The 15,537-nt window shown below is 48.7% G+C and overlaps 1 protein-coding gene across 1 annotated transcript in view; it reads right to left on the bottom strand.

The window, feature by feature from the left end:
• Nucleotides 1-15,537, bottom strand: part of cacng2 (calcium voltage-gated channel auxiliary subunit gamma 2) — a 105,778-nt gene that overhangs the window by 7,451 nt on the left and 82,790 nt on the right. The window contains 1 exon segment of the mRNA XM_033013106.1: nt 12,262-12,402. Within this exon segment, the coding sequence (XP_032868997.1) occupies nt 12,262-12,402 (141 nt within the window).

The following is a 15,537-nucleotide window of genomic DNA, read 5'->3' as shown; positions in this document are numbered from 1 at the left end:
AAAGTGTTTCCTGGTCTCTGTTCTAAATGGCTTACCCCTTATTCTTAAACTGTGTGGCCCCTGGTTCTGGACTTCCCCGACAGACTCCACAGAATGAGACCAAACGCCAATTGGAGGAACAGCACCTCATATTTTGCCTGGGCAGTTTACAGCCCAGCGGCGTGAAGAGTGATTTCTCTAACTTCAAGTAACCTTTGCACCCCCCCCCCCCCTCTCTCCGTCCCTCCCCCCACCCTAATCGTCGCCCGAGTTCCACTGTCGTCCTGCTGAGTTTCACGCGCTATCACCTCCCCCACAGCCAACAATGGAGCATTGTGGGCTCCACCGTTCCTTGAGCTCCGTTGCTGGCTTTGATTTGTCCTTTCGCATTTCTTTTCATTCATTCATTTGTTCTATGTACCTTTTCATATTTCTCATTTTCCTCTCCCCTGACTCACAGTCTGGAGGAAGGTCTCAACCCGAAACATCACCTATCTCTCACCAGATTTTAATATCCATCCCCCATAACCACTGATACATTCCCTATAACTAGATACACTTTATGTATTAAACGCAGTCACTTGGTATCGCCCATGTTAATTTTGACATATTCCATGCAAAACTCCATGCACTCCAGATAACTGGACACTAAGGAAACGTTTGCAAACACTGATCGCTTTAGAGATACAGTGTGATATTAATACCACCGAGCCCGTGTCGACCAGCAGTCACCCCGTACACTAGCTCTATCGTACACACTAGGGACAATGTACTATTTTTTACCGAGGCCAATTAACCTACATACCTGTACGTCTTTGGAGTGTGGGAGAAAAGCGGAGCATCCGGAGAAAACCCACGTGGTCACAGAGAGAACGTACAAACTACGTACAGGCAGCACCCGTAGTCAGGATCGAACCGGGGTCTCTAGCACTGTGAGGCAGCAACTCTACCGCTGTGCCACCGTGCCACCTTCTTGAGGAACTCCTATCATCATGACATTCAATCATGGCTGATCTATCTCTCCATCCTAACCCCATTCTCCTGCCTTCTCCCCATAACCCCTGACACCTGTCCTGGTCAAGAATCTATCCACCTCTGCCTTAAAAAATATCCATTGACTTGGCCTCCATAGCCTTCTGTGGCAATGAATCCCACCCTCTGACTAAATAAATTCCTCCTCATCTCCTTCCTAAAGGAACGTACTGAAATTCTGAGGCTATGGCCTCTGGTCCTAGACTCTCCCACTAGTGGAAACATCCTCTCCACATCCACCCTGTCCAAGCCTTTCACTATTCGGTAAGTTTCAATGAGGTCCCCCTCCCCCCCCCCTCATCCTTGTAAACTCCAGCGAGCACAGTTCAAAAACGAAATGAGTGAATTTGAGTGCTTACTGTAAGATGCATAGGGTGACTCCAGGTTTCAATAGTCCTGACTTAACCTATTTACACATGAGTAACTCCAGCATCAATCGCTGATGGATTAAGAGTTGCTGTTAAACACATATTATCCTTGCATGAGCTAGTGATTTATTGATGAGTAAAGTAAGTTTAAATGATTCATGTCTCTGCCATAGTAAACCATTAGTCATACAGAGTGCTGGGTTCTTCCTAGTAATGCTGATCATTAAAGGGATTGCCTGAGCATTAAGGGCCTGTCCCACTTACGTGTCCTTGGCACGCAAATTACGCGACCTCGTGGTCGCGTTGAGGCGCACGGGCATCGTGTGGCCGCGCGGAGCCGGTCCCACTGAGAAGCGCGGAGAGATATGTAGTTGTGTGCGGCATCGCTCATTTTTGTAGCGAACAAAATCTTCGCGCGCCAACGGCCTGTCGCGTAACTGACGGCCAAAGTGGGACAGCAGAAGCAGGCAAATGATCGTCGAACTCGGCCTGGGGCTCATGGCCATTGTGGAACCGGATCCGCACCCCGCTCCTACTCCCAGAGCGGGGCCAAGAAAATTGAAGTTAGACACAAAATGCTGGAGTAACTCAGCGGGACCGGCAGCATCTCTGGAGAGAAGCAATGGGTGACATTTCGGGTCAAGACCCTTCTTTCAGACTGAAGAAGAGTCTCGACACGAAACGTCACCCATTCCTTCTCTCCAGAGATGCTGCCTGTCCCGCTGGGTTACTCCTGCATTTTGTGTCCATCTTCAAGCAGCCAGACGGCTGTGCGGACGCATGAAGTCACGCGCGACCTTCGCGGGACCGTCGCGCCTCAACGCGACCAGAGGGCGCGAAATTAGCGTGCCAAGGACATGTAAGTGGGACAGGGGCTTTAGACTTTGCTTTAGACTTCAAAGATACAGGCCCGTCGGCCCACCGAGTCCGCACCGACCAGCAATCACCCTAACTCAATCCAGGAACCAGACGAAGACACTAAATACATTAGTAACTCAGCGGGTCAGGCAGCATCACTGGAAAACATTGATGGGCGATGTTTCGGGGCGGGACCCTAACACTATCCTGCACCAACAGATACAATTTTTGCAATTTTACCGAAGCCAATTAACCTGCAAATCTGTACATCATCGGAGTGTGGGAGGAAACCGGAGCACCCGGAGAAAACCCACGTGGTCACGGGTAGAACGTACAAACTCTGTACAGACAGCACCCTCTAGTTTGTTGGGTGAGAACGAGAAGCTGGTGCAACTTCGATGGGGGAGGGATAGAGAGAGAGAGGGAATGCTGGGGTTATTTGAAGTTAAGGAAGTCAATATGCATACGACTAGTAAACTAAACTGCTGGTGTCTATGGTGTATCACCAAACTGTAAGCTGCTTAAACTGTTTAAGATGACAATAATAAACTAAACTAAACGATCTCTGGAACTTTCTTCTTAAATCTCTCTGGCTCTCTTTCCTTCAAAACCTCCAAGGTTGAACATATTTCTGCCCACCTGATCAAATCTCCGTATATGTGGGTCAGTATAGAAACATAGAAAATAGGTGCAGGAGGAGGCCATTTGGCCCTTCGAGCCTGCACCGCCATTCATTGTGATCATGGCTGATCATCCACAATCAGTACCCCGTGCCTGCCTTCTCCCCATATCCCTTGATTCCGCTAGCCCCTCGAGTTCTATCTAACTCTCTTTTAAATCCATCCATTGATTTGGCCTCCACTGCCCTCTGTGGCAGAGAATTCCACAAATTCACAACTCTCTGGGTGAAAACGTTTTTTCTCATCACAGTTTTAAATGGCCTCCCCTTTATTCTTAGACTGTGGCCCCTGGTTCTAGACTCCTCCGTCATTGGGAACATTTTTCCTGCATCCAGCTTGTCCAGTCCTTTTATAATTTTATACGTTTCTGTAAACGTATCCTGTTTTGCCTGGTGAAGTTTTGAAAAGTTATTGCTGTATTCCATCCAAATCTCTTCTGATGTTGAGATGTATGTTGCAATTCTCGAAACTGGCAAGTCAGACTAGTTTTTAAGATGTTAATTCATTTTAAATCCCCAAGGGTCATGAATGGACCTTGTAAGGACAAAGCTAACCTGATTAAAAAGAGGTTTGCCAAATGGTATCACATGCTCGCAGACGATCTGCCCAGCGCTGCCTCACGATTTAAAACGGTGTTGTTATTCTTCCCCGAAACAAATTCGCATCCTGCTCAAACAACGCTGCCTCTTATTAAGTGACAAACTGCGCTCGGAAAGCAGATTGTTCTGCTTAGCTTAAATATCGAAAGGGTATTAATAATCAAAGAAATCAGAAGTATAGCAACACAAAGGCTGTCACGGTGGTGCAGCGGTAGAGTTGCTGCCTTACAGCGAATGCCGTGCCAGAGACCCGGGTTCGATCCCGACTGCGTGTACGGAGTTTGTACGTTCTCCCCGTGACCTGCGTGGGTTTTCTCCGAGATCTTCGGTTTCCTCCCACACTCCAAAGACGTACAGGTTTGTAGGTTAATTGGCTTTGGTAAATGTAAAAATTGTCCCTAGTGGGGTGTAGGGTAGTTAATGGGCAGGGGTCGCTGGTCAGCCCGAACCTGGTGGGCCGAAGGGTCTGTTTCTGAGCTGTATCTCTAAACTAAACTAAAAATAAAATTAAGATGTCACACATACCGACACACGGGTGGTCCACGCACCATTAATCTCACCCGCAATGTTAATTCATAAGCCATAGGAGCAGAATTAGGCCGTTCAGCCCATCGAGTCTACTCTGCCATTCAATCATCCATCTTTCTCTTTCAACCCCATTCTCCTTCCTTCTCCACACAACCCCTGACACCTTTACTAATCAAGAGTGTGCCAATTGCTGCCTTAAAAATACCCATTGACCTGGCCTCCACAGCCATTTGTGGCAGAATTCCACAGATTCACCACCCTCTGACCAGAGAAATTCATCCTCATTTCATTTCTAAAGCTACGTCCTTTTATTCTGAGGCTGTGCCCTCTGGTCCTGGACTCTCCCACTCGTGGAAACATCCTCTCCACATCCACTCCATCCAAGCCTTTCACAATTGATAAACTTTCATTGAGATCCTTCCCCTCATCCTTCTAAACTCCATGAAGTACAGGCCCAGTGCCGTCAAACACTTATCTATCCGGCATCATTCTCGTAGACCCCTAAACATACAACGACTAATCCAGCAAAGCCACTAACACCCACATCAATTACATCCAAAATAAATCTCTTGGATAATTTAGACTTAAGGCCCTTCGGCCCATGGTGTTCATGCTGACCATCGATCATCCATTTTCACTGTTTCCATTATATCCCATTTTCTCATTCATTCCTTACGCACTAGGTGCAATTTACAGAAGCCAATTAACCTACAAACCTGCACGTGTTTGGGATGTGGGAGGAAACCGAGGTGCCCGGAGGAAACCCACGCGGACACAGGGGCAACGTGCAAACTCCACACAGACAGCACCCAAAGTCAGATTGAACCCGGATTTCTGGCACTGTTGGGCAGCAAGTGTTCGGGATCCAGAACCCGGTGGTTGGTATGGACACAGTGGGCTGAAGGGCCTGTTTCCATGCTGTACCTCTAAACATCTTCGGGGTCCCTGGCACTGTGAGCCAGCGGTTCGACCCGTTATGACATGCCTGCTGCCTTTCATCAAACGATCAAAAGCTGGTAGAAATCGGCCAGCACACACCAGCATACCAACACCATACATGCCAGCCAAATCTGCGCAACTCCAATTTTCAAATTCATCTTCAAATTAAAGCTGAAACATGAATGAAGAAACCAGCTGGCAAATATGTCCGACCTTGCAACTGACTGAGAGGGAAGAAATTCATTCACAACACCAACAAATGGCACCAACCAAAGGACCAAATATTGACTTTCTAATCCCACAATAAGTAAATTAAACACCATTATAATGTTGTATACAAGGGAACAGCAGATGCTGGTTTATACCGATGATAGACACAAAGTGCTGGAGTAACTCAGCCAGCATCAGGCAGGCAGCATCTGTGGAGAAAAAGGATGGGTGACGTTTTGTAATGGGTGGCTTCACTGAAAGTCTGAAGAAAGGTTCTGACCCGGAAACGTCACCTGGTCCTTTTCTCCAGAGATGCTGCCTGACCCATGCTGCCTGCTCCATGATTTTGTGTCTCTCTTTGCCATTAAGGAGTCCTCAAATCTCCAATGTCCGCAACCAAAGACCAATAGGCTCTGCAGAGAGTAGTGCGTTCGGCCGAACGCACTATGGGAACTTCACTCGCCCCTCTGCAGGAACTATACATCAGGAGGTGCAACTCCAGAGCCAATAAGATCATGGGAGACCCCTTCCACCCCAGCAACGGACTATTCCAGCTGCTACGGTCAGGCAAATGCCTCCGTTGCCATGCTGTGAGAACGGAGAGGTTGAGAAGGAGTTTCTTCCCAGAGGCCCAAACTCCTATCTCACCAGGGACTAACTTTACTGTACCACTCTACTGCTTTTTAAAAAATTGCTGTTTTTTTCCCTTTTTCCTTCCACCCACAATATTTAATATGTAAAAGAATATGTGATTCTGTTACATCCTGTTTGTAGTTTGTTTGGTTGTTTGTTTGTTTGTCTTTTGCAGCAAAGTCCGCGAGCATTGCCACTTTTCATTTCACTGCACATCTCGTATGTGTAAGTGACGAATAAACTTGACTTGACTTGACTTGATATGCTTCCAAAAAAAAAGGCATTGACGGCCTGCCTATCCTCCCCACATTTCTAGTGCTGCATTCATGGGAAAGAGGAAGAATGAACAGCTAAAGGTAGACAAAAATGCTGGAGAAACTCAGCGGGTGAGGCAGCATCTGTGGAGCGAAGGAAATAGGCAGCATTTCGGGCCGAAACCCTTCTTGCAAACGTGGCTGTGGTACCGGGTCTGGGTTAGGATGTGGTCGTAGATTTGGAGGGAAGGGGGAATCACAGAGAGGGGGGGGGGGGGGGAGGGGGGAGGGGGCAGTGAGAGAGGAGGTCGTTAAACTATCTTCAGAGGGAGGAAGAGAACTTCTTCAAAGTAGGCACACCTTGAGGAGATTTCGCAGTGGAGTAGACAAAATGTTTAAGAAGGAACTGCAGATGCTGGAAAATCGAAGGTTGACAGAAATGCTGGAGAAACTCAGCGGGTGAGGCAGCATCTATGGAGCGAAGGAAATAGGCAACGATTCGGGCCGAAACACTTTGGTTTTATGTTTAAATGTTTAAATTAAATGTTAATATGTTTTACTGACTGTTTCCTGAAATAATTGAGAATCATAGCCTGTGGGGTCTTTGGAGAGAGTGTAGAAGATGCTTGCCTGGATGCTGCATGGATTACAGGGCATTAGCTATTAGGACTGGTCGGATTGTTTTCTCTGCAGCATCGGAGGCTGATGAGGAGAGATGTTTATAATATTCTGTGAGGGATAAATAGGGTGGGCAGTCAACATCTTTTCCCCAGGGTTAAATTGTTCCCCTCTCTCCATAAATCTATGCACTCTAGTTTTAGCTCCCCTATACTGGAGAAACTTTGGCCATCCACCGTATCTACACCATTCATGATTTTACGAACCTCAGTAAGGTCATTCCCCTGGTCTCCTTTGCTGGAGGGAGAACAGTTGAACTTTATCTAGCCTCTCCTTATAACTCAAGGCCTCCAGTCCTGGCAACATAATTTCCGATCTTTCCAGTACCCTCTCAACCTTATGCCCCTGTCCCACTTAGGAAACCTGAACGGAAACCTCTGGAGACTTTGCGCCCCACCCAAGGTTTCCGTGCGGTTCCCGGAGGTTTTTGTCAGTCTCCCTACCTGCTTCCACTACCTGCAACCTCCGGCAACCACCTGCAACCTCCAGGAACCACCTGCAACCTCCGGGAACCGCACGGAAACCTTGGGTGGGGCGCAAAGTCTCCAGAGGTTTCCGTTCAGGTTTCCTAAGTGGGACAGGGGCATTGTTCACATCCTTCCTATAGCATGCCAACCGGAACTGCTCACTCTCAATATGTGCAGGAATGAACTGCAGATGCTGGTTTAAACCGAAGACAGACACAAAATGCTGGAGTGACACAGCGGGACAGGTAGCATCTCTGGAGAGAAGGAATGGGTGACGTTTCGGGTCGAGACCCTTCTCCACCCATTCCTTCTCTCCGGAGATGCTGCCTGTCCCGCTGAGTTACTCCAGCGATTTGCGTGTATCTGCACGCTCAATATTCAGGTGTAGTCTCACCAACATCCAATACATATTTAACATGACATTTCACCTCTTGTATTGAATAAGTATAATAAGTGTAAGTGTGTACTCTTGAATAAAGAGGATGGCATGCTGGAGCAGCGGTAGAGATGCTGCCTGATGGTGCCACAGAGACCCATGTTTGACCCTGACTACAGATGCTGACTGCACACTCCAAAGACGTACAGGAAGGACATTATTGAGGAAGGACCAAATCTGAGGAAGGACATTATTACCATAGAGGGAGTGCAGAGAAGGTTCACCAGACTGATTCCTGGGATGTCAGGACTGTCTTATGAAGAAAGACTGGATAGACTTGGTTTACACTCTCTAGAATTTAGGAGATTGAGAGGGGATCTTATAGAAACTTACAAAATTCTTAAGGGGTTGGACAGGCTAGATGCAGGAAGATTGCTCCCGATGTTGGGGAAGTCCAGGACAAGGGGTCACAGCTTAAGGATAAGGGGGAAATCCTTTAAAACCGAGATGAGAAGAACTTTTTTCACACAGAGAGTGGTGAATCTCTGGAACTTTCTGCCACAGAGGGTAGTCGAGGCCAGTTCATTGGCTATATTTAAGAGGGAGTTAGATGTGGCCCTTGTGGCTAAGGGGATCAGAGGGTATGGAGAGAAGGCAGGTACGGGATACTGAGTTGGATGATCAGCCATGATCATATTGAATGGCGGTGCAGGCTCGAAGGGCCGAATGGCCTACTCCTGCACCTAATTTCTATGTTTCTATGTTTCTATGTTTGTAGATTAATTGGCTTCGAGAAATTGTAAATTGGCCCTAGTGTGCCAGGTAGTGCTAGCATACGGGGTGGTCGCTGGTCGGCGCGGGTTCGGTGGGCCGAAGGGCCTGTTTCCACGCTGCTTCTCTAAAGTCCAATGTATAGACAGGGAGGGTGCCGAGCAGATCGTGCAGGGTCAGAGAAATGCTGATATGAGGAAATACGGGTGTCATTTTCTTTGGACCGCTGTTTGAGGGGAGATTTAACCACGATGCTTAAACGGACAAGAGCCTCTCACAATTCCAAAATGAACAGGAAGAGTTGACAGGATGAAGAAGATTCCTGCGGATTGCCTGTTTGAAGAACCATAGGTTTAAGGTGACGAGGAAAAGATTTAATAGGAAATTGAGGGGTAACTTTGTCACAGAATGTGTATGGAACGATCTGCCAGAGGAGGTGGGGACTATCCCAAAATTTAAGAAACTGTTAGATAGGTATGTGGATAGGACAGGTTTGGAGGGATATGGACCAAACGCGGGCAGGTGGGACTAGTGTAGCTGGGGACATGTTGCGGGCAAGTTGGGTCGAAGGGCCTGTTTCCACACTGTTTGACTCTATGACTCTCTCTATAACATATTCGACAGGGCCGTGACTGAGATCTACCAGCCAGTTTCGTAAGCTTTAAGTCTCTGAGACACCTTCACCACCAGAACAGCACTAGTTCAATGGGGCGGCTCCTCTCCACCTCCTCAAAGGGGCAATTAGTGCCACGCTTTGAATTAAGGAATGCCCGCATCCGGTGAATGGGTGAAAAAAAACAATTCCCTCTTCATTTTGCCAGTGAACGTCACCGCTCACAGGAGATGGGAGTTGTTAATGCAGCAAATTATCAATCAGTGCTTCGTTGTGTATTCTCCACACATGAGGTACTCGAGCTGTAGCAATGTAAAATGTCAGCTCAGAATTATGCACAATCACACCCAGTGCCAGGATCTCTCTTCGCTCAGAGCTGAAGCGTTTCACTGTCAGTTTTTTTTCACCCATTTTTTGGTAAATTCACTCTCTGGTACCGTCTCCGGTCTGCAGTGGCAAGGAAGCCCCTGGCCCGGCCCACCATGCAACGCTGCCATGGCAACGGGCCTTCACGGTCAGGTTAAGAACTCTGCACCTATAACAACCGGGACTCGAAAATGGTGCCAATTCTGGCAAACGTCTCAGTGCACTTACTACCAAGAGGGGCACAAAAAATGTTGGGGTAACTCAGCGGGTCAGACGGCATCTCTGGAGAAAAGGAATAGGTGAGGTTTCGGGTCGAGACCCTTCCTCAGACTGAGGGTCAGGGGAGAGGGAAACTAGAGGTATGAAAAGGTACATAGACCAAATCAAAGCCAGCACCGATGACCAAGGAGAGGTGGAGCCCACAATGGTCCATTGTTGGCTGAGGAAGAGGTGAAAGTGAACGAATAAGAACAATGAAACTAGCAGGATGACGAGGGTGGGAGAGGGGCAGAGAGAGAGGGAATGCAAGGGTTACTTGAAGTTAGAGAAATCAATATTCATACCACAGGGGTGTAAACTACCCAAGTAAAATATGAGATGCTGTTCTTCCAATTTGGGCTGGGCCTCACTCTGACAGTGGAGGAGGCCCAGGACAGAAAGGTTAGTGTGGGAATGGGAAGGGAAGTTTAAATTTTTAGCAACCGGGAGATCGTTCCTGCTTTCTCCCCATATCATTTGATTCCTTTAGCCCTAATTGGCCTCCACTGCCTCTGAATTAACTGTGTCACTCTCCATCCTAATGCAGAATTGCACCATATTAATAATAATAATGGATGGGATTTATATAGCGCCTTTCTAATACTCAAGGCGCTTTACATCGCATTATTCATTCACTCCTCAGTCACACTCGGTGGTGGTAAGCTACTTCTGTAGCCACAGCTGCCCTGGGGCAGACTGACGGAAGCGTGGCTGCCATTCTGCGCCTACGGCCCCTCCGACCACCACCAATCACTCACACACATTCACACACATTCACACACAAGCAAAGGTGGGTGAAGTGTCTTGCCCAAGGACACAACGACAGTATGCACTCCAAGCGGGATTCGAACCGGCCACCTTCCGGTCGCCAGCCGAACACTTAGCCCATTGTGCCATCTGTCGTCCCATATTGTGGTCACTGTTGCCCAAGGGGCCTTACCCAACAAGACCGCTAACCAATCCTTCCTCATTCCACAATACCCAGTCTAGGATGAAGGTAGACACAAAATGCTGGAGTAACTCAGCGGGCGAGGCAGCATCTATGGAGAGAAGGAATGGGTTGTGACTCGAAACGTCACCCATTCCTTCTCTCCATAGATGCTGCCTCGCCCGCTGAGTTACTCCAGCATTTTGTGTCTACCTTCAATTTTATCCAGCATCTGCAGTTCTTTCTCACACTATCTGTTTCATCTGGCACACGTGACATGTCTGAGCATGGGTGTTTCACTGAAACATTGACATATCGACAATAACACACTCACATTGAAAGATCATTCCACTCGCCCTGTACGGCACACTTCCTGCTTTGAACTCTTCAAAGACAACTGGCTTAGGCACACGTGCGTACACATAGGAACACCCGTGTGTGCACACTCATGCTGCGTACACACACATACATATGCATCAGAATGGAGACACATTCCTTCTCTCCAGAGATGTTGCCTGCCCCGCTGAGCTACTCCAGCACTTTGTGTCTATCGACAGATGCATGGGCACATCACACACATATTCGCATACATACATTCACGCATGCAGATGCATACGTGTGTGTATATGCATGTGTGTGTATCTCAATAGGCACTCACAAACTTACACATGCGTACAGATATAATGTGTGTGGAGGTGCATACACAGGCACACACTTTCATACCCACACAGCCATATACACTTGCAGATGCACACACATATGTGTGAACATGCATGTAACCAACAAGTGAATATACACAAAAACATGTTCACAGGTGTATACACACATACATACATAGGCACGGATATGTAAATATGTGAACAGGTTTGCAAACACGTATGTGCATGTGTATAACCAATACATACATATGTTTGTGTATATTTGTGCACATGCTCATTGGTGAACAGAAAATACATGCACTGAACACGTACACACACATGCAAAAATCAGCATATATGAACATGAAAATAAATAGCCAGAAGCACATGCTTTCATGCATTTACACAAGTGCACACAAACACACACGCACGCACACACACACACACACACGCACACGCACACACACACACATATACATGCACACGCACACACAGACACACACGCACGCACACACACGCACGCAGGCGCACGCACACACACGCACGCACACACGCACGCACACACATGCAAGCACACACACATACACGCAAACACACACGCGCGCACACACATGCGCGCGCGTGCACATACACACACACGCATACACACACGCGCGCGCGCACAAGCGCATACACACACGCGCACACGCACAACCACACGCACACACACACGCGCGCGCGCACACATACACACACACACATGCACAGACACATCCTCAGACACACAGACATACGCACACAAACACACATATACACACTCATACACAGCAAACAGTCAAACACACAAAAATAGCTATACATTCACACGCACACAGATACACATACACCCACGTGCGCACTCACACACACTCAGGTACACACATGCACACACACACACACACCCACACAGACAAACTGATGTGATGAACACATTCAATATGAAACAGGAACAAACCCAACGTCAGGGAGCCAGACCATCACCAACCTTCCTGTTGTCTATGTTTTTGACCAGACCACAAGAGATGCCGTGGCCATGGGCACGGACGCATGACGGGGAAGATCTCTCACCTGCAGAGACGAAGAAGATGCCGGCGCTGAGAATGATGTTGTGTCGGGTTTTGTAGAACTCGCTGGCGGCGATGCAGAGTCCTCCCATGAAGAGCAGGATGACGCTGAGGATGGGGAAGATGCTCGATGCTCGCACAGCGCCTGTGGTGGCAAAAGGCAGCGTTGAGACGGGGGGGGGGGGGGGGGGGGGGGTGAGGAGAAAGGGAGAGCGAGAGAGCGATGGAGAGCAGCTTCAGGCCGGGAGTGAGAGGTCTGGGCAGAAGATCAGGAAGGAACGCAACACATGGTTAGAACAATGGGAAATGGATGACGATATGGAAAATAGCAGAAAGAAACACACACGGACACTCCCAATCTTAAAGGGCCTGTCCCACGAGCATGCGACTGCATGCGGCAGGCGCGACCAAACCGGAAGCGGGGGCCGCGCGGAGGTCGAGTGATCCCGTACGAGTTGACGTGAAGTACGAGCGAAGTCCGCGGGAAGTTCGCGTTAGGCGTACGCCGTCAAGACGCTGCGTACGGCGTCGAGACGATGCGCACGCCCGTCGAGGAGGTGCGTACGGCCTCAATTTGGCTGCGGGCCGGCAGCCCGTTGCCGCGCAGAATTTTTGAACAGTGTCAGTTTTTCGGAGTCGGGACCAGCTCCGCACAACTCCATACGGCTCCGGCGATCGAAGTGGGACCGGCCCCGCGAGGCCGTACGGCTCAAGCGACCACGTTAGGTCACGCTTGCCGCATGCAGTCGCATGCTCGTGCGACAGGCCCTTAAGTAATAGGCGACTTAATTTCTTCTTAATTTCTTAATTTCTTCTCTGTAAAGCACTTTGGCTTCAACGTGATTTGATTTAAAAGTGCTATATAAATAAAAATTACTTACTTACTTAAGTAAACTCGCTCTTACATAAGTGATTCTTTAAACCCACTGACTTTGCGCTCCTCGCCATGATATATAGCAGCCATGATTGAATGGCGGAGTAGACTCGATGGGCCAAATGGCCTAATTCTGCTCCTGCTCCTTTGACATGAGCTTATCATGGCTGATCTATCTTTCCCTCTCAACCCCATTCTCCTGCCTTCTCCCCATATCCTTCGACCTCCTGATGCCCCTGTCCCACTTAGGAAACCTGAACGGAAACCTCTGGAGACTTTGAGCCCCACCCAAGGTTTCCGTGCGGTTCCCGGAGGTTTTTGTCAGTCTCCCTACCTGCTTCCACTACCTGCAACCTCCGGCAACCACCTGCAACCTCCAGGGAACCGCACGGAAACCTTGGGTGGGGCGCAGTCTCCAGAGGTTTCCGTTCAGGTTTCCTAAGTGGGACAGGGGCATACAAAACCATCCATCTCCACTTTAAAAATACCCATTGACTTGGCCTCCACAGCCTTCTGGGACAATGAATTCCACAGATTCACCACCCTATGGCTAAAGAAATTCCTCCTTCCTAAAGGTATGCTCATTTATTGTAATGCTGTGCCCTCTGGCCATCGGCTCTCCCACGAGCGGAGATGTCCTCTCCACATCCATTGTATCTCGGCCTTTGAGTATTCAGTCGGTTTCGAGAAACTCAGAATTAAAGGACGTTCTTTTAGGAAGGAGACGAGGAGAAATTTCTTCAGTCAGAGGGTGGTGAATCTGTGGAGTTATTTGCCACAGAAGGCAGTGGAGGCCATCAGTGGATATCTTTAAGGCAGAGATAGATAGATTATTTATTACAGAATGATAGTACAGGTGACCAGGGGTTATGGGGAGAAGGCAGGAGAATGGGGTTAGGAGGGAGAGATAGATCAGCCATGATTGAATGGTGGAGTAGACTTGATGGGCCAAATGGCTTAATTCGTGAGGAATTAGGCCATTCGGCCCATCAAGTGTACTCCGCCATTCCTTATGCTATTCCTTATGACCTTATGAGAACACGCCCTTTGCAGCTCAGTGTGAAACGACAGGCAGGAGTGTGGAGAGGAGGAAGGGGGGGGGCACTATTTCTTCAAGTTAAAAATAGCAGAGTCAGGGGATATGGGGAGAAGGCAGGAACAGGGTACTGATTGGGGATGATCAGCCATGATCACATTGAATGGCGGTGCTGGCTCGAAGGGCCGAATGGCCTACTCCTGCACCTATTGTCTATTGTCTATTGTAAGTTAGCACGACCACAGTGGGCCGAGCGGCCTCCATCCGAGCTGCCTGTTTAAGCAGCTCCCCATTCAGACGACAGCTTGGGGCATTAAGTTTGGCTGGGCTGGAAAGCCAACTCAGTTCTGCTTTGGTTGTAACATTCCAGCTTGTGGGCAGGGGCCGCGTGCCAAGTGTTTGGGACACAATGAGTCTTTTGTTGTAAGATAGTCCAGAACAAACAGCATTGGTTGGCCTCGAGACAAGCGCTCTCATTAGCAGCAGTCGGGTGAGCCGATTCCTTGTGGTATGTGAGGTAACCAAACCCTCTCGATTGTGTGACCCGTCTTGAAACTCAATCGCGGACATTTATTATTCAATCAAGTGTTGTTGGCTGGCAGGAGCCACGCCGAAACTTCACGCCTCCTCTCGACAGTGGGACAACCTCCGCTGGATCGCCACAGCAACGACGCATCAATGCAACAATGCATTCCCATCCCAGCTTGTGTGTCAACGGATCAGGGGGAGGCCACTCAGCCCGCTATAATGGACAACGAAGGTAGACTCAAAATGCTGGAGTAACTCAGCGGGACAGGCAGCATCTCTGGAGAGAAGGAATGGGTGATGTTTCGGGTTGAGACCCTTCTTCAGACCTCGTCCCAAAACGTCGCCCATTCCTTCTCTCCAGAGATGCTGCCTGTCCCGCTGAGTTACTCCAGCATTTTGTGTCTATCTTTGCTTTAATCCAGCATCTGCAGTTCTTTCCTACACTTAATGGATGACAATTCGGGTCAAGACCCTTCTTCAGTCCCAATGTCTTCAGGTAGCCCTCTCTCCTTCCCCTCCCCTTCCCAGTCCTCCCACTAGTCCCACTGTCTCCGCCCACTTTCTTTCTCTGTCCTACCCCCTCCCCTGACATCAGTCTGTAGAAGGTTCTCGACCCCAAATGCCACCCATTCCTTCTCTCCAAAGATGCTGCCTGTCCCGCTGAGTTACTCCAGCATTTTGTGTCTATCTTCGGTGTAAACCAGCACCTGCAGTTCCTACCTACACATTTAGCCTGTTGTACTGTAGTGTTGGGTCACAAGTGATCGATAGCTAAGCTCTGTTTACCTACGGTAGAAACACAATGTTGGAGTAACTCAGCGGGTCAGGCAGCGTCTCTGGAG

Source organism: Amblyraja radiata, chromosome 38 (assembly GCF_010909765.2).
Source record: "Amblyraja radiata isolate CabotCenter1 chromosome 38, sAmbRad1.1.pri, whole genome shotgun sequence".
NCBI lineage: Eukaryota > Metazoa > Chordata > Chondrichthyes > Rajiformes > Rajidae > Amblyraja > Amblyraja radiata.
Note: the sequence above shows the minus strand (reverse complement) of the source record. Positions and strands in the feature narration are given on the sequence as shown.